At 39.0% G+C, this 26,208-nt stretch overlaps 1 protein-coding gene across 1 annotated transcript; it reads left to right on the top strand.

The window, feature by feature from the left end:
* Positions 1–2,118: 2,118 nt before the first annotated feature.
* Positions 2,119–23,453, top strand: LOC145766318 (attractin-like protein 1). Its single transcript, XM_082578004.1, has 11 exons — positions 2,119–2,191; positions 3,653–3,877; positions 4,359–4,431; positions 5,004–5,134; positions 8,455–8,610; positions 10,265–10,401; positions 11,102–11,970; positions 14,455–14,654; positions 15,628–16,949; positions 19,417–19,638; positions 20,115–23,453. The coding sequence occupies exons 1-11, from the start codon at positions 2,119–2,121 to the stop codon at positions 20,508–20,510; spliced, it is 3,804 nt and encodes a 1,267-aa protein (XP_082434130.1). The 3' UTR covers positions 20,511–23,453.
* Positions 23,454–26,208: the final 2,755 nt, after the last annotated feature.

The following is a 26,208-nucleotide window of genomic DNA, read 5'->3' as shown; positions in this document are numbered from 1 at the left end:
TTAACAGACTTATGACCTAAGCCATTACAATTAAAACAACGTACTTCTCTTGGAACAGCACCTCCTTTAGAATTATTTGTTTGCTCCTCGTCATTATCGCATGACAACGTTTCTTCAGTCGACAACTTCTCATTATGAGCAACTAAGTACTGTTCTGCCACACTGGCTATTTCTTCGAGATTCTTTGGACTTCTCTCCATTAAATAAACAGACAGATCTTTTGAACATGAATCTGTGAATTGTTCCTTAACTATAAGGTTTGCCAATCCGTCCAATGATTGTTCGGCCCCCGAAAGCTCAAACCATTTTAACAAAAGATTTCTCAAACGTTCAATAAATTGACCTGGGCTTTCGTGTTTTTCAGGCTTTGCCTCACGGAATCTTTGACGGTATCCATGCTCGGTAAAATTGTATCGCTTTAACAGAGCTAACTTCAATCTGTCGTAGTTCATGGCTTCTTCTTGCGAAAGTCTTGAATATACATCAAGAGCTTGTCCCGATAATAACATGCTTAGCTGGGTAGCCCACGTCGACTTCTCCAAATTGGCTATTGTAGCATATCTTTCAAATCTTAACAAATAACTATCCAACTCATCTTTTTCTTCAACAAATGATGGCAAATCTGGACGTCTAACTTGCGCCACAATAACATCTCGAGCATTATCATTACTAGAATTAGATCGCTCACCAATGTCCAGCTTTTGTCTTTCTAATTCAAGTTTTAACTTTTCCAATTCATATTGCGCTCTTCTTTCTTCAGCTTCTGCTTCGCGCTGCGCTCTTCTTTCTTCAGCTTCTGTTTCGTACTGCCATTGAGCACGTTTTTCTTCAGCTTCGCGCTGCGCTTGTTTTTCTTCAGCTTCGCGCTGCGCTTGTTTCTCTTCAGCTTCTCGTTGAGCTTGTTTTTCTTCAGCTTCGCGCTGCGCCCGCTTCTCCTCTGCTTCAGCTTCAAATTGTGCTCGCTTTTCTTCAGCTTCAAGTTGTGCAGCTTCAGCCGCACGCTGTGCTCGTTTTTCTTCAGCTTCAAGTTCTGCTTTCCTTATTTCACGAGCAGCTCTTCTATCTTCTCTTTCGTCAGCTTCTCGCTGAGCTTTTTGGTCCATTATCTTGTGATACTCTTCCATCACAAACTGAGACTTTTCATTACCAGTCAGCCCCATTCGTTCAGCCATGCTCCCTAAGTCTTCAATCATCTCATGTTTGACAGTATCCGCCATCTTGACATTAATTTATTATTCTTTTAATAAATCTTCGGTATTCTTCGGTTTTTCGGTTAATTCCTTTTTCGGTTTATTCCCGGACGAGCCCCCAGAATGTCACGATTTCTTTCTATCTCTTACCAGGAAAAAGACTTGGAAAGGTTCAATGACGTAGTTTAATGGGTCAACCGAAAAGCAGTCAATTAAATGTCGAATAATTCTACTGGTGAAATGATAATCTGACTTCTTGAAGAACTTTAACGAACGGCTTCTCAAATAACTCTAATTTCTGCATCAACTACCAATCCACAACTCATAGCACAACTCTCATAATCAACTCATAATAATCACCATAATAATCATCATCATAATAATCTCAGAATCAACAGAACACAAACTACACCACTATTTATAGTTGGCTGTTCAGTCCAGTAACTTCGAGAAGGTTACATCATAAAGAACCATCGTTCGGTCACGTAGCATTTAAATGTCAACAAGCAGAAGCTTATAGAAGTCTAAAGAATGTCACGTTGGCAAGAAGATTCTTACATAATAACGATTTCGCAATCGGACATTTACAGATAAACAACCTTATGACGTCATGACAAACGACGCTCAGAAATCATGAAAAACAACAGAACCTTCTAGATTTGCATGCTTACAGATGATTCTAGAAATACGTTACATAATACAAATTTCTCAATCAGAGGTTACTTCAGGTCATAACCGATAATAACACAACGCACCAGAATTCCATAATGAAAATAACACGCTTGTTGAAGATACAAAGCAAGCCATCGCGAGGCTTTGCACATTGATTGTGACAATGATTAAAATATACTCTGTAGCCTAACTGCAGACAGTGCACACTGTTTTGACCTTCCGGTCTCCTTAGTGCAGTAGGTACACTGGTATGGCAATGGAGATATATACCTCCATGTGGTGGATGGGAAGGTGGATGGGAAGAGGAAACGAGGTCGTCCAAGACGAACGTGGAAACAACAAGTGAAGGATGAGTTTAAAAAAGTCGGACTGAAGGAGGAAGATGCAAGGGACAGGGTGAAATAGAGAAAAGGGATTAAAACAATTGCTGCGCGGAAACAATCGGCCACCCCCACTAGTGGAGAACAAACCGACGATGGATTATGATGATGATGATGTGACATTTTCCTATTTGTGGTACGTAAGCACCAAAAGTAGTACTCCCAACCTTGCCAAAGTGCTCAAACTGCAAGCAGTGAGCTTTGCGCAATGCACAGCAAGATGCCTATCGGCGTAAGCCAAGAGCAGCCTATGTATCACTCAGTGCATACATCCTATCTTGAATGTTGTAGCCTAAATCATAATGCTTCATGTACCGGTATGTGTGATTGTGTGTGGCTGATGTACAGGATTGATCCTGTGCACGTGTGCAGTACTAGTCTACATACTGGATGCAACCCAGTTCGTACCATGAACAGTTCGGACCGTCAGTTCGTACCTTGAAAAGATCGAGAAAAAAAATTTAAAAAAACCGAAGTCGCTGATCGCAGTGTCCGCAATCATTTTAAAATTTTCCCCCTGAAAAGATCGAGAGAAAAAATAGCTCAAAACCGAAGTCCGCTGATCGCAGTTTCCGCAAACATTTTTCCGTAGTTTCGGCTAAATCTAATTCTAACCATAGAGTAATCTATGCTCTAACCCTAACCCTCGCTGATCGCAGTTTCCACAAACATTTTTCCGCAGTTTCCGCTAACCTTTACCCTGACTATAGAGTAATCTATGCTCTAACCCTCGCTGATCGCAGTTTTCGCAAACATTTTTCCGCAGTTTCCGCTTACCCTAACTCTAACGGTAACGCCTAGAACATCACACAACTAAGGCGAAAGAGCCATGTCCATTAAGTCCTGTCTTTGTCATGAGTTACCAAGGGGGGTGGGGGGGACTTATATACCACATTACCAGTCCCAGGTATACAAGTTCTCTCATTTTCGCAAACTATCATTTTTTCCCGATTAGTTTTCTTTTTTCAATTTCTCTTTCGCCTGAGTTGTGTGATGTTCTAGGTTTTTCCAACTCTAACCATTTACCCTGACTATAGAGTAATCAGATGCTCTAACCCTCGCTGATCGCAGTTTTCGCAAACATTTTTTCGCTGTTTCCGCTTACCGCAGTTTCTGCTAACCCTAACCCTCGAGTTTGTTTCAAATTGTTTGGGGAAACTCCGATCAGCGACTTCGGCTTTTTTAATTTTTTCTCTCGATCTTTTCAGGGTACGAACTGGCTGTACGAATGGTTCAAGGTACGAATTAGGTTGCACCCTACATACTTAATACAGTGTATTAGTTGGAGGTGCTATATGAGACAGAATCCAAATTCATTTTGTCCATCAAACTGCTCAAAGTTTTATACTTTAAGAGCTTATTCTGCATTGAAAGAAGTTTTGACTTCATTATCTTTTATTTTGTTTACAGGTACAATGTTAGTTTTGAGTATTGCTTTTGTGGCTTTATTTGAGTACGGATTTTGCAAATGCCCTATTAGCACTGGTATTTCCCAACCAGGCAACAGTGTGAATAGTGTTTCACGGACTTGTGAAAGAGGAAGTTGTATTGAAAATAGGTGTATATGTGACATTGGATGGAGTGGAGAGTTATGTGATACCTGTGTTGGAAGAGTCTTACTCAATGACTCATTTGGTAAAACATTGGCTGTTAAAGTTTTATTGATTGAATCTAACAAATAAGATTTTTGGGAATAAAACTTGACATTAGGACTTTATTCTAGTTTACCTATGAGCAGAGTGGCGCAGCGGGACTATTTTTTGGTTGCTCACTTTTTTCAGCCTAGTTTTTGAAGCAATAAATCTGCTTGTGTTTATTGTTTAAACAAAAAGAGTAGGAGGCAACTCGGTTGGCCCAGTCATTTTTTAAACAAGTAGACTATATATATGATTAAAGTTTGCAGAAGAACATGAACAACTAAAAAATGGTCTCGCTGCACCACTGGTAGCATACGGTAGCAAATTAATCAGTGTATTGTTTTGACTACTGATTGCTGTTTTTTTTCTGTAGGTATTTTACAAAAGCTTTTTGAATTAATTTTTATCATTTGTTTTAAGGATGTGTGTAACGTAAAAAAATGTGATGTTTTTGAAGTGATTTTGTAATTTCTTTTTAGGTTTTATATCTGATGGCCCCGGAAACTATTCCCATCGAAGCAAATGTTCTTGGCTAATTCAACCTTCTGTTCCGTATGTACTGTGCATTGCATTTATCCATTAATTAGTTGTTAGCTATCTCTTAAGTTTAAACAATTAAACCTATCAGTTTTGTCCATTTTGACTGAGGTTGATGGCTAAAACGTTGCTTAAAATATATCATATAGCCCACCTACTCAGACAGTTTTGATTTTGTCTGGCAAAATTGCAAAAAACTTTGCATATTGGTGTAAAGTAGTTTGAACTAGTTACAGTTGCATGTAAGGCCATTTAGACTGACAATGTAAACTATGAGTATGAAATTTTCAATTGTAGTAAACAAAGTGTTTCTTGTATTTACTAGGTTCTCAAAACAACTTAAGTAGGCATGGTCAGTGTGCTAAAAGAATTATTGTACTTTGTCATTAATTTTTTTGAGACAAGTTTTCTTTGCCAAAAGTATTTGACATGGTATATATGTTTAATGGATTTGTTTGACCTCAATGGTGCAAAAATCTGATCTAGCTGACAATGATCAGTTTATATGCCTCATTTTTATGCAGTAATTTTCTGTAAAATGTTTAAAGTTTTGCTTTAATAAATCTTATCTTTTAAATTGAATTCAGGCATTCCTCACTTCGTTTAACATTTCATGAATTTGTGACTGAATGTGAATGGGATTATCTTTTTATTTATGATGGAGATTCTGCCTTCAGTCCACTTATTGGGTCATTTAGTGGACTTATTTTTACTCCAGGTATGACTGTGTGAGCTTCGTCAAAACCAAACATACAACTATGTAGGGCTATGCACACAGTTTTTTTGAATTGTTACAAGATGTGCCAGGGTGGATCGGTTTAAACCGGGGCAGTTTAGGTGGTTCCGGGCAGTTTTGACCACCTATTGCTGGTCAAAACTGGTCAAAACTCCTTTAGTGTATGAATCAAGTTGCTTTTCAATTGAATTAAAAGTATTACCCTCCATGTTATTAGTAATGATGTTCAACTATATTTTGTTTTGATCAACATAACCTAAATGCTGGATTTGGAACAAAAAATATTCAACTTCTCTGTTTGTTTTTGATATTTCAATCAGTTGGTTATTTTAATTATGGAGAAAATTCAAATTCTAAAAATAAGTTTCTGATGAACCAAAAAATGCTTGGTAGAACGATGAACAATTTGCACAGCCAACTGAAGTACAAGAATTTATTCCAACAATTTTTTTATGAATAACATTTGCCATCAAATTTTATCCAGTTAAAATAAAACAATGCGAATGCATATTCTAAGATGCTTTAAAAATTAAAGACAGGATAGTTTATGATTCGCTCTTTGAAGCAAAGTACACGTCAAGCCAAGAAAGGATTATCGGAAAAGGAATAAGTTGTGATGCCTTATGCCTATCTACTTTATGTAGAACACCTCAATTGAACAATTGGAATTAACAAGTCTCTCCAGTATATTTAAATGCTTCATTCACCAGTCAATTTCATCTTTTTCTTCTCCCTCCTCCCTCACATTTTCAGTGATTTTCTGGCGAACACGATCAAGCAACTCATTACAGGGTTTTGACCAGTCAGTTCAGGGTTTTGACCAGTCAGGTCAGGGTTTTGACCGGTTTAAACCTAGTTTTGACCGGTTAAAACCAGGTTTAAACCGCTTAGTGGTCAAAACCCAGTTTTGACCACTTAGAGATCAACCCTGAAATGTGCAATCATGCGTGGAATCTATTAACTAATCAACTAGTTTCCAAACAATGTTGGAGGCAGTAAGTTCAAGTGGCTGATGTACATTCTCAGGGTTTACACTTTACGCTGTTACAGTATCGCATGCATACAACGATACTAACACTAGGGGTGTTCAATTTCGATTATTTGAATATTCGAAATTCAATTTGTTTTCGATTTTCGAATTTCGAATATCACAACTATTCACCAAACTGAAAAATGTGATTTTATTGAAAGAAACGACATGAAAATTTGCTAGAAAACGCGAAAAAAAGCCATGAAAATTTGCGAAAAAAGAACACAAAATAACGTCTACAGCTCCAGGCCCATGTTGGTGTTTGTGAGCACAAGCTGATCGACATGGTCACCCGTCAGTCGGGATCTCAGCTTCATGACGGTCAGGCCAGCTTTTGAAAACGATCGCTCCACTGGAGCCGAGGTCGCTGGGATCCCAAACACTTCAAGTTCATCTTCACAGCGAGCGATTCACTGCCGCGACATTTCACTGCAGAGTGCAGAGGTTTCGACTCAAAAGCGACATCGAGTACGTTTGCAAGCGCATAAAGCTAAACGCACGCTCCGTCTACGTAGCAAATTATGTTGTTTTTGGATGCATTCCACATCTGATGACATTGAATCGACACGAAATGGTAGATGTTTGCTATGTCCCATGCAGCAAAATCAGTCATTTTTACATTGATTCAACGTCTTCAGACATTAAATCAATGTAAAAATGACAGATTTTGTTGTCTGGTGTTGGATTGTAGCATCGCAACTCGTTCATAGTGATTATCTATCGCAAAGCTGTTGCGTTTGCATTCAAAAAGTGTTTTCCTGCTGCCGATCGCTAGTTCATCTATTGTTTTATGTATCAATATTCAATACAGCATAAAAAGTTGCCCCCACACAGAAATATGCGTGGGGGCCTAGCACCCACGCAGGCCCGTAGCCAGCCAGGGGCCTGGGAGACCTCGCCCCCCTGAAAAAAAATTTCGCCCCCTCTTGGCAAAATCTCAACATTCCCGAGCAACAGCTACAATATAATGATTTTTCCCATTTAAATTTTTTCGCCCTCTTCCCCCTAAAAAAAGTTGTCCCCCCCTTGCTCTGCGGTCTGGCTACGGCCCTGCCCCCACGGCTTAGGCGCCTATGGATTCGGTAAAAAATGGATAAAACTGCGACAAAGCTCAGCCTACACTTTCCGCTATTGCACAACCTAGCTATCTTCATTCTTGAGAGAAATTTGTGAAATTTGGCATTAAAAATGCCAACCTGGCATCCCTGGTGCAGGACTGCCCGTTGGACCCGCGAGAGCGTGTGGTAGTCACGTGATCGACGATGCGCATGCGTCGAAGTCTTTTTTCGCTTGCAAAATGCGACAAGACAGATTTCGCGCCACTCGCGTTACTTTCAACCGCGTTCAGCCGAAAGGGCTGCTGTAATTTCGAATATGTCCGATACGAAAAACGAATTTCGAATATCACCTTAATCGAAATCGAAAATCGAAATTGAACACCCCTAACTAACACACACAGAATGGCAACTTGCAGCTTCTTGAAAGAGTGAATGCTGAAACTTGATTAGCTGCTGAAACATTGAAAATGAAGTTGGTTTTTGTTTCAATATCTTGTGATACAATATATATCTTTTTAGTTTCTGTCATATGACGAAGCTTGATTTCTGGTGAATAGTCTTGTGCTGCATTGAGGTTATAAATTCTTCCACATAGCTTTGTCTTTTAGCTTCATATTCGTTTGTTATAGCATGAAATATTATTTTCATTTTAAATTAAATATATACCATATATGTTGACTATTTCATGATGTCATGCTTGATAATTGGCAGTGTTTTTACATTATGAACATAACCTTTTTTTGTCGTTATTTGTAAGCGGTCTATATTTTGGTGCAGCCCATTTGGAGACCTCTCTTAAGTGATATTTTATTTTGAAGAAAGCCGTTTTGATGTAAACTGTCTTGGAAGTCTTGTTTTGGTGGTATTTCTGTTTATTTAGACATTGTAAGGCCCGATGCTCAATTGCTCATGTTTATATTCAAACTATGTTACAGAGATTTGAAGATTATTGTAAATTTTCTAATATTATTGTAATTAAGATTAATAAACAGTGGTACCGTACTGAATCTTATTCCTGCTTGGCACTGAGCAAAGAATTGGATCCATGATAGTAATGTTCTTGACTGTGCCTAATTATAAATTGAAAAAATGAAGTTTGCTTTAATTTACCCCCGGTTGAGAACCCCTGCATTAATGGGATACCAAACAACCTGCCTTGTTTTTGAGTTGTGCCAAAGCGAATTGTTTTGTTTATTTAAGATTATGTTTTTCAGGTCAGACGAATATAATCATGCCGGAGGTTATTGCAAGGTCAGGGTCAGCATTTTTATATTTTTTCAGTGATGTTGCTTACAATGCTGTCGGATTTAACATTTCATACACCGTAGATGAGTGTTTGTACAACTGTTTTGATAAAGGAAGATGTTCAGGTCAGTGCTTGTTGAAATGTTAATGGTAGCTATTTACATGAATAACAAGCAAAAGTGGCCATTCTACCTCGTGTCAACGTCCTGATACGATTTCTAGTTTTCACATTGTTGATTTTCGTAGCTTTCGTTGAAATGTGCAATGATCTATCTAAATTTAAAGGAAACTCATTACCGTAAGTATTAATTATAAGGTCGCTTGTTAAAACTTTGCGATTTCTAATGTCACAGCAAGGGTCTAGTGAAAAAACTGAGATGGCAATTCAATACTGGTAAACAAATGTAAGTGTACAAGGCAAGACATGCTCAATGGATAAATTAGAACTCGCGTGACCAAATAGTCTCACAGTGAGATGTCCATGTGTCAAGTCGGCAGCAACAATGTCATGATCCAGTATCGATCGCATCAGTTACAACTGTGAAAATGTGGAATAACTGACGCTGTCAGCAATGGATGTCTGAGTATTAATCAGACCTATATTTACTAAACTGGATTAAAAAGAAAATATTCTACTGTGTTTAAATAAGTACACACTGGATATCTTCTAAAGCGTAAAGTCCATGATGTTATCACATCTCAGATTGTATGAAAAGTTGTGTGGTTATCAGACAAAAAGTTAAACCAGTAACCGTGTACATTAATTAGCTGGTATCTTGATCAATTTCATCTACGAATGTCCACGACTGTTCACAAAATGACAACATTAAAAGACACAGCCACTACAATATTATATTCATTCTGATTAACCTTCCTTTTTAGTTTATAAGTTCAATGAAACAACTTCATTTTTTATGGTTCTCTTCTCATAGAAGTGCATATCTACTTGAGTGCATAAGCACACAGTGTTAAAACAACAAAAGCACACAATAATTTATGAATGGCAAAACAAGAACTTTGTTGAATGTCAGACTAGCATAACATACCCCAACAATATTTTTGCTTCGTTTTTTTTTCCACATTATTTATACATATATATATAGCTGTGTTTAAACTCCTTAGTGCTCATACTATTAGTCAAGTGCAGGCACACCTCGGAAGTGGCTGATTCCTTCCACAGGATGCACCACTCGTCCAGCTTCTATATCCACACGCTATGCGGGTTCACACCCAGCCGTGTGTTTGTGGCTTAATTTCTGTTTCTCTGTGCTGTGACATCGGCTATTAATGTTAGAACAGACTTGCAACACTGAATTTAATCGGAATGGCCCGTTTCGGTGAGTCCGATTCGGTGAGTCCGATTCGGTTAGTCCGATTCGGTGAGTCCGATCCCTTAACGGGGGATTTTTTCAATTTTTTTTTTAAATTATTGGGTACCGTAGCCTAATTATCATTGCCGTTTTAGGGTTAGGGGTTAGGAGTTAAGGTTAGGGGTTAGAAGTTAGGAACTCACCGAATCAGACTCACCGAATCGGACTCACCGAATCAGACTCACCGAATAGTAGCAGACCCGAATTTAATACGTTGCTTACAATACGTCACAAATTGTTTCCCACAGTGACATTCAATTACGAACAAACAAATTTGTGATTTGTTGTTTCGCTCGCAGTAGAGAGGTTTCTCTGTCTGGATAGTTCTGGCTTGGTAATTTTGTGATTAAGAATAAAATCTTCTACTATCTGTTGAACCACCTTATCATGTTACACATGTTTATATCAGATGGTAGATGTGACTGTCAAGACGCACGAGTTGGGGAAACATGCAATGCCTGTTCTACTAACTGTACGACCTCTGGAAATAGTTATGTAGAGTGTCCTGTAGGCGATGCCCCGACTTGCGATCTTCCTAATGCTGATGTATGTTTGTAAAACTAATTTTTGTTTAACCATTGCTTAATTCTTGCTTATTGCTTGCATTATTGCTTAATCATTGTTCAAAACGGTTATTGTTATTGATAATTTTAATATTTTTTAGTTCGCTGGTACGATAGGCTACTTTAATGACCTGGTCTAGTGTGGCTTAACGTTGTGCTCTTACATGGTTTATCACCTGTTTGTGGTTGTCCGGGTCGCAAGTTTCGAAAAGGTACCATTAACAAATCCCCGTCGTACTTTGTTTGGTAATTACGGAAGAAAAAGGAGCATAGCAGTGGTGGGAATCAAAACCACGTCAATGCAATAACTACCACCGCCCTAACCCTCCGTGCCAAGTCAGCCAGTGGCAACCGATGAGTTAATTTAGTTATTATTTGCCTTTTTCCTTGGTTGCTCAAAGGGGATTTCTTAATGGTACCTTTTAGAAAGTTGCGTCCGGGTCGCCGTACGTTTCCTTATACTGTAATACTAATAACTTGTCACATCTGAAGCTAAATACAATCGGCTGATATGAAATGGTGGGTTCAATTCCCACCTAAACATTTCTGTAGTTATACAACATCAGTCGCCATCACTATCATCATCATTCAATCATTGTTAAAAAGTTAATGTTTGTCTTTGCCTCGTCGTAACTTCTCTGCGTGGATTACTCGGTAAAGCTAATATTCTTGTATTTTTGCAGGGTTTATGGTCAATCGTCGAGTTTAACACGTCAGTATTGCAAGGCAGGGCATCTAGTTCTGTTTCTTTTTACAACAACAGTATTTGGGCGTATGGAGGATTGCATCACAGCCCCCAAATGCAAACGTTGGGTTCATTGGCCGTTTATAACATTTCCGAGCACTCGTGGAAAATTCTTGAGCCTGCTCTCCAGCAAAATGTGACCCCCGAAGCACGCTATGCTCACACCATGGTGGTTTGGCAAGACAAGCTGATCGTGTTTGGCGGAAGACTTGTCGCAAGTGAAACTGCAGTCAATGAAATGTGGGAATATGATTTGCTTCTTTCACAGTGGACACCTGTCGTATACTCTGCTGACTTTGGTGGCTCAGTGACCAACAACAGAGTGGGTTCGTCTCAACTGAGGCTTTCTGGACATACATCGAACTTGGTGAAATTTTCTAACGGTTCTGAAGTCATGATAGTTCTTTTTGGCTTCCATCCCACCATGCTGATCACCAATTTCATATACGAATATAACCCCTATACAAAAGTTTGGAAGATGCCTCTCCCATCCGGTATCGAGGTAGGCACGTTATTTGGCCATACCACAGCATACGATTCTTCCAGTAACTTGCTATATGTTCACGGCGGGTATGGGTCGTATCGACGCGCCACAAGGTTACAGTCAAGCTTGTACTTGTACGATCCGGTCAAACGTCAGTTTATCGGCCTAAAAAGCGGCGCAACTAGCCGTGCATTCCACAGTGCTAATTTTGTCAACGGGCTGATGTACGTTTACGGCGGAAACACCCACAATGACACGTATGAATGCAGAGGAGCATTATGTTTTTCTTCCGACTTCATGACGTACCATGCCGCATGTGACAGGTAAATCTTTCTGATATGTATAAGCAGGGCTGCGATTTTTGCCTTTTTCGGTGACGAGGTCACTCGACAAACGTCGTCAGGTCGAGGAACAATCGGGGGGGGGGGGGCATCACGTGATGCAATCACAAAAGTGCTGTCTTACGTAAACTTTCTTGCGCCAGGTAGCCTACTTCAAAGCAAGGTCTAAAAAGCGACGCTTCACACGAGAAACTCCCAAGGCTTCAGCGTCGCCATTTTGAACACTGCGGGAGAATGCTTTGATCGGAGTTCAACGCCTGGCATCAAACATTTCGCAACACACGTTTCGTGCTATTCGACACAACGGGTTTCTTTTATAGATGAAATAACCTAGGCTACGTTGAGTTGTCAACGTCTATGCCAGTTTGTATTTCGCCGTTTGAGCCAAATAACAATATTGCTCTGGTAAAATGACTGTTGGATACTTGCTATGAAAGTTTTTCACATGTAGAAAACAGCCTAGTTTCCGACCAGATGTTCAGAAATACAGATGAAAAAAGCCGCTATTTTTATGGAAAGGAGTTCGCTTCCAGAACATTTTGAACACAGCGGAAAAATGCTTTGATCGAAGTTCTAACGCCTGCCATCAAACATTTCGCCACACACGTTTCGTGCTATTCGACACAACGGGTTTCTTTTATAGATAAAATAACCGAAGTAGGCTACTTTTAGTTGTCAACGTGTTTGCAAGTTTGTATTTATGTCTGACTTATGCACTTGTTGTTCCAAGATTGCAGAAATGTTTTGCAATATGAATAAAGAATAGTAGACAGATAAACACGGTTGCAACTCGACTTCCTTCCACTAAAAGAGTTTCTGTGATTACGTAATGGGCGATTTTGCACATTCACAAAAGCACACAACCCAGCTAGCAAAACCGTCGTTTTTACATTGACGTTGAATCACAATGCATGACATGTATAAACAAGTTTGCTGGCTGGAAAGTCTGGACATCTGCAGGAAATTTGTCTCGCACCAGGCGAGATGCCATCCTTTGAAAGATTTAACAATGATGGATTTACGTAGCCAGTGCATGATGACGAAAACAAATGTAAGATTTCCTTTCCGTTACATAACTTAAAGCAGGTGATTGATACAGGAGAAAATAATCGCAGAAGCACACAATAAAAGAACACAATAAAGCCTACTTATTACGCAAGTTTTTTACATCAAGAAAATAGCCTAGTTTCCGACCAGATGTTCAGAATCAGAAACACAGATAAGAAAGGTCGCTATATAAAATTATAAGAGTTCGCTTCTAGAAGAATAGTAGGTAGTCAGTGGGAGTGGACAAGGCAAGGTAATAGGCAAGTTGTAAGAACAGCATAGCTTTGCCCAACTACAGATAGGATGGTCTTCAGTTAGTCAGTATCCTATAATGACTAAAAAACGAAAGAATCCTCCGACAACACGGATGGCAAAAGCTTCGGTCGGTCTTACCGAGAAGCGGTTAAGGTTCAACAAACAGCGAGTGAAGTGCGGATCTGTTCGAAAAAGCTATCGAGAGAAGCATTGCCACGTTACTTTGGAACTTATCATTCAGGTAAACTTCCACCTAATAGCGTTTAGTAGCCTAACGTCGCAAAGCATTTGAAATCTCCTGTCTAAAGTCATACAGAGGCAGCAAAATCAAGATCTAGCAGCAAGCATGCCCTGGCATTAATGTTTGTGTTGTTACTAATAATCTTTCCTTTTCACTGTTATTAATTAATTCGTTCTTGTGTTTCTTTACGTGATTGTATATAGTTTGTTGCAATGTTGTACGAAGAGGCTTGTTTGCCATCTCGGCACACCTTAAACGCTGTAGGCCTGTAGCATTACGCCGTTGTTGTATTATCGTGGTATTGTTCCGTTTTCTTTTATCTGCAGTTCATTTTTTGCTTCTTCGCTGTGTTTCTTGGTAACTTGCATGTTTCGCTCCTAACTGTGTTTGCATGCGGGTACGTGCATAACCATTAACGTACTAAGCGAGACTAAAGAGATGCCAAAGGAAAAATTCTCTATCACGCAGTAATTCGCGGCCAAACGCTTATAATCCGACTCTTGTGACGTCATACCACTATTCGACAAACAAACGCAGAATTTTTGGTCGTTCGACAAGAAAGAAAAAATCGCAGCCCTGTGTATAAGCGTAAGTAGCTGAACCACTTTGTATTTTTTACACTCATACCACAGACTCATCAAACCTTTTACTTGACTGCACAAGAGCTTTGTTGTCTTGCTTTCGTGACCGATCCAAAACTGGGACATCTGTTGATGTTGCACGTTGAAAACAAGAAGCAACATTGCACAGCATGAAAGCCCAACGTGCTTTTTTCTTGGAGATGGATATATTTTTGAAAAAGCACATGCTTTGTTACAAGTATATTTTTGTGTTACAAGTATATTTTTTCTTGTGTGTGATTTCTTTTACGCTAAACAGTTTGTTTCTTATCAGGCAAGTGAATTATTGGCTTCATTTTACAGATGGATCACATTGCCAACACCTCCAAAGTCTTTCTTCCCGCCTCGGTATGGCCATCAGAGCGTAGTGGTTAGTTCAAACGTAGATGGTCCGGACTTTATCTACATATACAGTGGCTACGACAGCACAATGATCGCTAATATGTTGGTATATCAACTCCCTACTTGCGCAAATTTTAGTAACGACGCGAGCACGTGCTTAGGTAAGTATTTCCTAATGTTTCAACATTAATGGTTTGTTAATTTTTGTTGTAAATTAGAGGAAGCGGTTACTCTGCTACGGCGGGAAGCAAAGTAATAGTAATAAGTAATAACTTGCGTTTCATTTCTCAGCGATGATCTGTTTTAATTGCGAATGTTCATTTACAGATTTCATCCCAGACAGCGAAATCCGTCAAATATACATCAATTCAACGTCTGCAGACGTGTAATCAACGTAAAATGACTGATTTGGTTGTCTGGGAGATACTGCTTGATTTTCCAAGACTTGGTGCGGATTGTCGTGAACAATTTGACAGTTTCATTTTTATAAAAATCACAGAGTCTGCAATATATTGTAAATCAGACCTCATGTCGTAGTTCATTCTTTAACTGGTCAGAATAACAACAGACTCTACGTGACTGCTGTGTATACTTATACTTTTTATGTCTTTGTCAGCAATCACCAGGAATTTTTGTTTTACCGATCCTGCCATAGCAGCATCTTGTGAGAAAATTACAATAAGATGCACAGTGGCGAATGGTTGGGGTCCACATTTTGACTCGTGTCTTTTCGCCACAGAGAATGTAGAATCATGTTAGAGCGAAAAACTATTTGAGCAACACTATGTCGTTGCGACACGTATCGATGAACTGCGAACTTAGTCCATACTGTCGTCTCAGAAGTTACTTTTATTTCCATAAGCAGGCGAAACCAAGCAATGGCATGGAACATGGTAAAGGAAACAAAAATGACAAACGTTAGATGTAAGCCTAACAAAAATGGCTAGATGTAGCCTATAGCCGAAAACGTTTGCAATTTCTGTTTCTTTTGATCTTACACAGTACACTCCATTCGGAGTAGGTTTTAGGGTTCTATTTCACCTAATTTGTTGCCGGATTTGACTTGAAGGATTTTGATATTAGAAAGATTATTGTTTAGTGCCATCTTTTGTACTTTTTTGTTTTTTTATTTAGGAGCTGCCGTGCATAATATTTCTTGCTACTGGAACGGGACTGACTGTTTGCTGGACACTGTCTGCTCGAATACATCGACGATTGATTTTTGCTCAGCGGATTACCTGAACACTTCATGCATCTCGTGCATGTTAAGCCCTCACAACTGTAGCTACTGTGCACCGAATTGTGTTGGTCCACATCAAGGCTGCGACAACAAAACTTGTGAAATCGATTCATATTCTTTTTGCCGAAGCCTTTTATACTGCGACCAATGCGAAGCAGCTGGCGCTTATTGCTCGTGGGACCGCGGTTGCTTTCTAAAAGAAAATGTCCCCGTTCTTTCTCCGTTTGCGTGCAACGTTCAATTCGACTGCACTGTAGAAACCACCTGCGAGTCATGCGGACGTCGCTCGTCATGCCTTTGGTGTGCGAAACCCGAATTATGCATCCCGAACAGTGGTTATCTGCTTTACTTTCCATATGGACAATGTCTTGAGTGGACCATTGGAAGAACATGTCCATCGTACAATTGCTCTTCTCACAAGACATGCGCGGAATGCCACAACTACACAACCTGCGGTTGGTGTGACGATGGCTCGTTGACCGGTTTAGGCCACTGTATGGATGGATCTGGGGCTGGCGCGCTGCTTTTAAATACCTCATCGCAAGAATACGAAGTCGATTACTCGACTTGTCCCTATTCCAACTGGTACTTTACTGCGTGTCCAAAATGTGATTGCAATGGTCATAGTACTTGCAATGCTGAAAGTGAATGTGTCAGCTGTCAGAACAACACAATTGGCTTTCAGTGCAGCGCCTGTGCAAGCGGTTTCTTTGGGGATCCTCGCAACGGAGGCAGTTGCTCTCCCTGTCAGTGCCATGGGAAATCCGTCGATTGTCTGCCCACCGGTGAATGCAATTGTTTTACGAAGGGTGAGATCGGGCCGTCCTGTGAGCAATGCGACCATGATCGCTTTTACCGAGGCGACGCCACAGGAAACGGGACTTGCTATTATCCCCTGACTGAAAACTTCGTCTTCACGTTCACTCTTTCTCTTCCCGGAGATGCAAACGTCACAGCGATTAACTTTCAAAACTCTCCCGCTCTATCCAAGGACGTTCAATTGTCAGTTTCCTCTTTGATTCCTTGCATGTTCCGCTTTGCTGCTATAGCAAGTATCCCACTTTTTCAAACCGACGGCGAAGTGACTCTAAGAAGGCTGGCAAGTGTCAGATCTGCTGATTTCACCTTCAGAAACCGATACCTTCACTTTGGCGGTGACACAAACTCAACGATTCGTATCTATGTATCGAACTTCACCACTCCAAACATCGTTAGAGTAAGTTAATTGAATACGCCGTGTTTTTGTGTATGCCTACACCAAAGGAACATGTTCGCGACCTGTGCGTTGCTTATCGTTTCGCTACAGCACAGAGGCGCGAATTGATGAACCCAAACCCAATCCAACACCAAGTGCTGCATAAAAAATATTGCGATAATAGCAATAAGATTACATTGGGCTTATTAATAGACAAACAAAACACAGTAACTTTAGCGGGTTTAACATGTTTTATTACAAAAAAATATAACATAATTAAAAAATCAACTCAAACGTTTACGACACGTACGTGTGTCCTCATAAGCAATTGCTTAAATCTGCAATATACATAAAATGAAAATTATTTGATAAATCTGACTATGCACTATAACTGCAACGACACTCCGGACTGAAAAGCACAAATTGAACAAGTGGAACAAGAATGATTACGAGTAGATTATACGGAGGCGCATGAGGTGTAAAGTACAGGCATGTGACAAACAATCGCAGTAGAACACGCACAAAAGAAACGATGAGCCACAGGCGAATAAACAGCCTGTTAAGAGGCGGATTATTACGTTTGATTTTTGAGGCTTCCGTGATCTTAGTCTGAAATTCAGATCTACGTCGAGTGATGATTTTAAATTGGTTGATCGAGACATCGTCAGTGCACGCTACACAAGAGGCGATGGGCTCTTTAATTGCACTTTTGGCAGTTATTCGCCTGTGGCTCATCGTTTCTTTTGTGCGTGTTTTAACATGCCTGTACTTTACACCTCATGTAATCTGTTTCCCGCCGTATAATTTACTCGTAATCATTCTTGTATCACTTGTACAGTTTGTGCTTTTCAGTTCGGAGTGTCGTTACAGTTATAGTGCATAGTCAGATTTATCAAATAATTTTTCTTTTATGTATATTGCAGATTTAAGCAATTCCTGATGAGGGCAAACGTACGTGTTAAAAACGTTTGAGTTGATTTTTTAATTATGTTATATTTCTTGGAAATAAAAGATATGTTAAACCCGCTAAAGTTATTTTGTTTTGTTTGTCTATGGTTCAACAAAGCAAACTCTACCAAAGCTTTAATAATAATAAAGTAATAAATAATAGTGTGATCAAATGTAGCAAAATCAATCGTACCGAGCTTGATTGCTTTTATTTGCTTTGGACAGATCATTTGCATACCACTGACTATCCATAGGAAATTATTAACTATTCCAAAGCTAAGAATCAAGCGGTTGACAGAATATTTATTTTGAATATCGCGCAATTTGTGGCTTTTGTACTGATCAAATCTGTACTGATGCTAAATAATTCAGCTACCTCTTGAGCGTGATGACGCAAAGGCCGTTGATCAATCGGTCACATCGAAAAATTTTAGGACTTACTGAACTGTATGTGGATAATACAAACATCTATAACAGTGGTTCTCAACCGGGGGTCCGTGAAGCGATATCAGGGGGTCCGTGCAAGTTTCCGAGTTTTCAGCATGATTGATAAATTGCAAAATTTAAAATTGTTTGTGCTTTTTTTATGCATTAGCCTACAGTGATTCTCAAACTGTAAGTCGCAACGCACTGGTGCGTCGTTTGAAATTGCAAAGGACATTGCACAAAGCACAAAGGTTTGGTCTCTTAACTAAAAAATGTCATATAAATGACAAACCTTTTAATAAGGCTATGTTGGCTATGTTCAACTTAATTCTTTTGAGACAGCAGATTGTTGATCAATGATTTACCGTACATGGAAATGCAAACGTAAGTCAGCAGTCCATTACCACTCACAGTTTTGCAATAACTGTGATCATAACGAATTAATATTGATTATATAGATATGAAAAAAGGGAGAAGTTCTTTGTAACGGTCGCAAAATTTCTACCGTATTTACTTTTGATAAAATTTATAGAAAAACATCAAATGGGCGTATACTACAGATTACTGATGTTTGATCCTGTGTGCCAACATATAGCTCATAACATAATTTCGTCAATCTCGTCAAGTGCGTTGCGAATTTAGGAAATTCCTCTTAGTGTGTTGCTTCGAAACTTATGTAACATATGATTCTATGAGGAGACACGATATACCAGAATTTCAAATATAAATTTCTTGGGGTCCGCGGCCGCTTCGAAGGCACCAAAACGGGTCCACCAAGACAAAAAGGTTGAGAACCACTGATCTATAAAGTATTTTCTTTCAGAGCTTCATGCAGTAAGCTCTCAATTTTAATTATTTCCAAAAATCGGTTCTGCTTGTTTCAACTCGCCCCGTTGTATGATTTCCGATGTCAACTTAAAGGCAGTTCAAATGAAAAAATACGTTCTTGTTGATGAATTCTTGATCGTTCAAAATTCCCTGTTGCGTGTTAATAGCTAGGATAGTAATATTTAGTCACGCTTTAGAATGCAATAGAATGTTTAATGAGTATTTGTATTAAGAGTCCTTCACACAGGAACTTGATTTATCCCTGAAACCATGGATTTAACTTCAGGTGTCCTTGATCCAAAGAGACAACACCCTCCTCACGGTCTTACTCATTCTCTTCTCCTCCTTTCTCATCATCCTCTTCGTTGCTGCTGGAGTTTGGAAATTGAAAACCATGTACGATTCACATCGCCACAGAGCCCGCCGGGCCATACAGATGAAGAAGATGGCTGCCCGTCCGTTCGCGCGCGTAAATTTATGTTGCGATGATGTTTATAGATCTGTCCAGGTGATCTTTGATGTAAAATAGCACATTTTTTGATTGGTTTAGTTTTATTGAAAACTTGCTTAATTTAATTTGGGCTAAAAACTTTAACACAGTGTGTTGTGTTCCGAGGTTATTATTATTGTGTTTTACAAAAAAAAGTTTGCAAGAAGCAAGATCACCATGTTTAATGAGTTCCCACCTCTGCACTTAAATCATTGAACTATTCTTCATATTAATGATTTAAACCAGGGGTGGCCAAAGTGCCACCCGCGAGCACAATATCTGCGGCCCCGTCTGAGTTCTACAACATTCAGTCTTAAGGCTTAGACTGATTTTAAGGACAAAAATAAGTGAAAAATTTAACGCGTTCTACCAAGACAAGCGAAATGCGACCGTGGCTACAAAACTTTGGGCACCTCTGATTTAGACGGTGACCAATTATTTTCTTTTGTACAAAACGTCAACGCTCGTCTCAAAGTTTTCAAATTATTTCACAGGCTTTGCTTTCGCCAAGCAAACCAGGCAGGGACTTGCTCGAAGATGTCATGCCCAACGCCATTTGCGAAGAAAAATGCCAGGACAGCGCTGTATCCGTAGTGTCAGTTTTTCTCTGGCTGCCATCCAGTTTGTCAAACAGCGCCGACAGTACCCAACCTGACACCCTCAACACGTGCGATCCCGAGTCACCTGATCATTACGTCACTCCGTCACCCGGTCAAGCGGCGCTGGCTATCGGTTCTATTTTATCAAATGGTCGCCGGATAGTTACGCGGTCACGGACCCCGAAAATAAAGCGAAAAGAATCCGGTGGTTATAATCATTCCCGATCTGATGAATTAGCTGTTATCAATGAAGCTTGCAATAATCCACCTGTTCAAGACGTGCAGATATAACGAATTACTTTTCACGCCTGACAATCCATGCCCAGACAGCAAAATTCGTCATTTGTTTCATTGATTCAACGTCTGCAATGGAAATATAACAGACTTTGCTATCTACGTGGTCTTTAAAAAACTTGGTTATACTAATGGTACATCTTGGTACCATTAACGCTGCGAGCAACGAAACAAGCAAAATTGGTCCTATGCATGTTGATTCAACGTCAGCAGATGTTAAATCAAAGTCTAAAATACTAATTCTGCTGGCTGGGACTGCCGTCAAAAACCCAGAGTTTTGACCAATTAGCTAACCAGTTTGCATCATTTCGACGTATGCAGATGTCACTTTAAGATGTTTACATCATCATATTTAAGTTATTTGCCTGCTAACATTCGACAATTCTTCAAAGCATTACATTGTTAACCTGCCCAGGCAGCAGCAGTTGAAGCAATCAGAAAAAGCAGTTGCTGCCTGGACAAGCATCCTGGGCTTGTAAACCAGGGCTTTGGAGTCGAACAAAAAATATCCAACTCCGACTACTCGATTTAGAACTGGCAGACTCCGGCTTCTGTGTTGCCAGATTTTTTTAAGTTCTTGTCTTTTTTCATTTTTAAAAATTTAATTCCATTTCAGTTATGACAAGAACAAGTTGCTGACAACAACAAACAATTCTATTTTTGGCAAAGCTTTAAAGCGCAACACAGAGAACAAGATACAATAGCTTATTTTGAAAAAGATTGCAAACAAAAAATTTCAACGACTCTGGCTCCGGACACGCCAAAATCCTTCCGACTCTACAGCCGGTTACAACCCTGTTGTAAACTTTCCACTGCCAAAGTGCAACTATATGTTAAGTGTGTATGACTTAGCTTTGTACTGCTGCTTGGCTGGTTTTATGTTATGGCAGTATTAGATACAAAAGTGAGTCTGTAGACAACGTACATGCTCATCTAAACGCGTGCTTTTTATTTCCACTGCTTGGTTTGCCACCAAACTGCTGAGTGTAGAATTTGTTACACTCAGTGTGAACATACAGTTTCATATCCATATCTTACTATAATTTTTAAAAAGCCTTGAGTGATTTTCTCTCTAGTTTGTTTGATGTTGATGTATTTATTGTTCTTCAATTTTTGCCGCCATTCCGCTGTATGCTGTTTATTGAGAGCAATCATCCGTGACCCTACTGGTCGTATTGTGTCACAACGTTATAGTCATATATTGGTAGTTATCTTAGTATTGGTAGTATTAGTAGTATTAGTATTGGTAGTTACCTTCATATATTGGTCAGTTACCTTCTGAATATGATGAATCTTTTTAGAAAATGGTACTTTTTGCAGTATCTAGACGTTTAGGAGCAGTTGACGCAACGCAACTTTTAAGAACACCATTGAATCTGAGAAGCTGATTTAGTTTTTATTCACCGGGCCAGTAAATCGGTTCTTTTTAGCACTGATTCAACATCTGTACACGTTGGATCAGTGGAAAAGGACTGATTAACTGACCAGTTAGATAACGGTTATGATGTCTGAAGCATTTGTTCGCAACTGTGAAATGTTGCCACTCCGCATCAAGAATGAACACGCTGTGTAGCTTCAGGGGCCCTGGTCCTTGCAGTCTGCTAAGGAGTTGCATCATTAAACGGCAGACCTCTCTTTGGGCTCCTTTGAAAAACATTGCTTCAAAGTTGTAAGAATCTACAAATACGTTTCTTACACAGTTTTAAAGGTAGACACAAAAATCAAGAAAGTTTATATGGAAACGAAGTATCCTTGTTTCCAGCAACCTTATTAGTTGACCGCAATTTTCATTTGTGCTCTAACTCAAAACAAACGATGCCATTGCAAATGGAGGGATAGGAACTGTCAAAGTTGTGGTATGTTCTTAGTCCGTTTATATATTTCCAATAGACTTTTATTATCGCATGCTGCACCATAAGCAGAGATGTACGTCTACGCCGCAGACTTGCGGCGTAGACTTTTTGTTTACGCTAACGCTTGCGGCCACCTCTTTTTGGATAGTTTGCGCTTGAGGCTACGCCGTAAAGTTTTTGCGGTTTTCTAGCGCATAGCGTCAACGCATACTTTTTAATGTATTTTTTTTCGCTACAACACGTCAATACCTTTCAGCGCTGCAGTTGAAAGAATGTTTTCAATGGGCAAAGACATATTGGAACCAAAACACAGCAAAATGTCAGATGAACACTTTCAGATGCTTGTGTATCTTCGTTGAAATTCAAAATAAAACTTGTTTGTTTCGAGTAGTTTATACCGTGTGAATGTTTGGCACCTATCAAACAAAATTAGTTTATGCGCTGACGCCGCCAACTTTTTTTACAAGTTACGTTGACGCATACGGCGTTTTTCGAATGTTTGCGTTTGCGCTGACGGCGTCAATATTTTTTGTATGCGCGTACATCACTGACCATAAGTAAGTGAACACTTTATTTACTGACACTTCGTTCGTGGAAATATTCACTGTTTTCATGCTTTTTTCATCAAAAAATATGGACTACGGTTTTACAAAGATTATCTCTCGTCTTTTGCGCGATTCAAATAGTTTATAACTTTTACTACTGAAATTTAAACAAGCAATTTTACTTACTTGCTTTTACAATTTCTTCTCTAACATTTCATATACCACAACGTTTATGTCAGGTCATTGTCTTGCTCTATACGTTTCACAATTACATTTTTTATCAATTTCTGTTTTAAACGTTCTGAGTTTTAGACAAACTCTTTTGTATGGATTTTAAATGCTGCTATGAATTTACATGTCACCTACCTAAAATGTAGGCTGTCCTCTATTCCAGTGCGTTTTTTCAATGTCTTTTGATGCAATGTTCAACAATTTTCACCACAACTTTGTGTCAAGCATATTGCGTTTGCACTTATCTTACAAATTACTCAATGTGTTATTGTATACTTTTTAAATTATATTATTTTTTATTAAAAGTTCAAAAAAATTGTTAATTGATTACATGTGATGTTTGTATGGATAAGAATAAGAATAAAATGATGGATAAGAATGAAAGAACCCACGGAGAAAAATTCCTTGGAAAGTTTATCCAGGCAGTTTTGTATGCTTGCAGCTTTAAAACCCTGACGGTGGTACTTTTGGACCCGGGAGCGGATTTAAAGAATTCCCCTCGACTTCAAACATTATTAAGATCTTAATATGATCAGATCTAAAGGAATTGTCATCAGAGGTTAAAACAGCCATTTCAGCTGTCAGATGGTAAAGTACCGGGCCCCCTTCTGGATACCAGGCCCACTTCAGCTTTCTGGTGGTAAAATAGCCACTTCAGCCACCAAACAGTAAAACAAGAATAATAGTCTAGTATAGGGATTTCCCTAACCACGAATATTATCCGAAACACACATTTCAAAATAAACAGGCTAATATTTGTTTAAACTCAAAAACTGAAATGGCACAGGGAGGAAGATTGCTATCCTTATTTCTGCACAAAAATTAGACCACAAAACCGCTTTTCAGATTGCAGCAATCAGCAAATGTTTTACCTATAGGCCCAAACACCTTTCCCAAATCAAATTGAAAACTTTCTGACTGTCTGCAGTGCTGTAAATTCTCTTCTGGTGAGCCTACAATGACCAGTGAAACATCAATGGAATCGGGAAGTAATACTCTAGCGCCATGTCACAAATAAAATTTCAAAAAAGCAGCCGCTAGCTAGAGACAGTAAGTTTTGAACTTTTGAGGTTCAACAAATTTTAAGATTGCGCAAGATTTGTTAAATGACCATGCTTAAACGACATCAATAAAAGTTTGTAGGCCTACACAACCTTTATATTTATAACATTGTCGATGAAGGGAACCCAAAAATAGATTGGTACCGGGCCCGAGAAATCCTGTCAACGGCCCTGATCACAAAAACTCATTCTTCTGGTCAAAAATCAAAGACGTTTCTAGAATCGCACAAACACAAAATCTTCTAGAAGCAAGTTTCGCAATAAAAAGATTGCGTAATTTAAAGTAATCGAAAAGACACCTCAACAGAATTACACAATTAAATTAGCACACTTGTTCAAAACACATAACTTAATGTAGCCTGCCGTGGGGCTACGCATATCGATTGTAACATAGGCAAGCTATTATAGTAGAATGAAGAGCTGTCTACAAAATCAGTTATTCACATGCACAATCGAGGGTGGAACCACTGTTTCTTGGTTTTGCCGTGACTACATCCTAGCCTACCTACCATATTTAAGGGCATGGTAAATGGACTTAGCATATTATGGTACGGCACTTAAAAGTAGGCTAACACAATGCAGAGTTTTCTGCAGCAATAAAACAACGAGTGAGTAAAGCACACTTTTGGCTTGTAGAATTTTGAAGTATGGTAGCCTGTAGACTTTCCTATTTAGGCAGTTGAGTGTAGGCCTAGGTTCTATAAATTATTTGCCAGGATGGAATAAATCTTTTTCTGTTTTTTAAGGTGATCATAAACGATCAAAGTCTGAAAAACCCGGATCTATAAAATCAAAAAAACGCCTAAGTTATTCACAAACAAAGTAGGCTTCTTTGCCATAAAACTTTCTTAGCGTTTAATTTAGGCTACAACAAACTAGGCTATTTAATCATTATTATTTTAGGTCTCATAAAAACAGCAACTTGATGAACCTGAAGCAGAATAGGCTACACAGTGCGAAAACTAATCTTTTACAACAAACTGCATTTGGTTTGAATCTTTATCCTCGGGCTGACAAAACCTCTGATACGTTATTTCTTCCTGACAGTTTTCTACCGGTTAACTAGATTGACAGTGAAGTTTCCGCTTGTTGTGTTGTCATCTGTGAATTATTCCATCCACTAGGTGCCGCTGAATGGAGAGCAGCCCTGAAGAGGTTGAACGCGCACACCTCAAGAGCCGAACGAGATTTCTTCGTGCAGAATGTCGGGCGCTTACCCGCTGAGCTGGCGGGATTGAAATGCAATTGTCTATTACCGTACTTTTAAAAATACTCATGGAAACATGCTTTGCTAAACATTATTTTCAGCCTGCATTCGAATGTTGTAAAACTTCTGAATATAGTCACTCCAGAAAAGCTTTAAAGTTTAGGCCTAGCCGCCTAGGGCTATGCCTCAGATCTTCAATGCTCTTACAAACGATCAGGATCTGTTTGGGAAGATGAAAATTCCTGTTTAAATAAGTTAACCTCAAACAAGAAAATTTATTGCACACAACGGACATCAAATCTATAAACATCAGTAAAAATTGAGTTATGGACGGTGTAAACAAAAGTGTTGCAGAAAAATATAATCTTCCTAAATATTTAGGCTAACGATAGTCTACTATCCTAAGCCATTAGCCTATTATTATTAACTTACCTAATATATTTTGAGCCACTTGTAAACTAGTTTAATGTTCGTAAAATCAACGATCAATTGATTGATATTCTGATGACAATACAGCATAGCCTGTACATTTTAAATTACTGCCGTATTCAACACAACTGCATGGAAGCAAAGGAAAACGATACAATTCATCAAAGAAGCAGTTAACTGGTAACGATGCTACAAACACATCTGCTATGAACAGGATCCTAGTAATCATTATTTGATTATATTATAGCACTAAGCTTATTAATTAATTATTATTGACCACCAAACAAGCATTGTTGCCTAATGTAAATAATAATCAAAGCGCTGCTAATAAACACAAAATTTAAATAAATGACTTGAAACTACGTAGGC

The sequence above is a fragment of the Aplidium turbinatum genome, chromosome 1, assembly GCF_918807975.1.
Source record: "Aplidium turbinatum chromosome 1, kaAplTurb1.1, whole genome shotgun sequence".
Taxonomy (NCBI): Eukaryota; Metazoa; Chordata; class Ascidiacea; order Aplousobranchia; family Polyclinidae; genus Aplidium; species Aplidium turbinatum.
The sequence above is the reverse complement of the archived record's forward strand: the minus strand, read 5'-3'. Positions and strand labels throughout refer to the sequence as shown.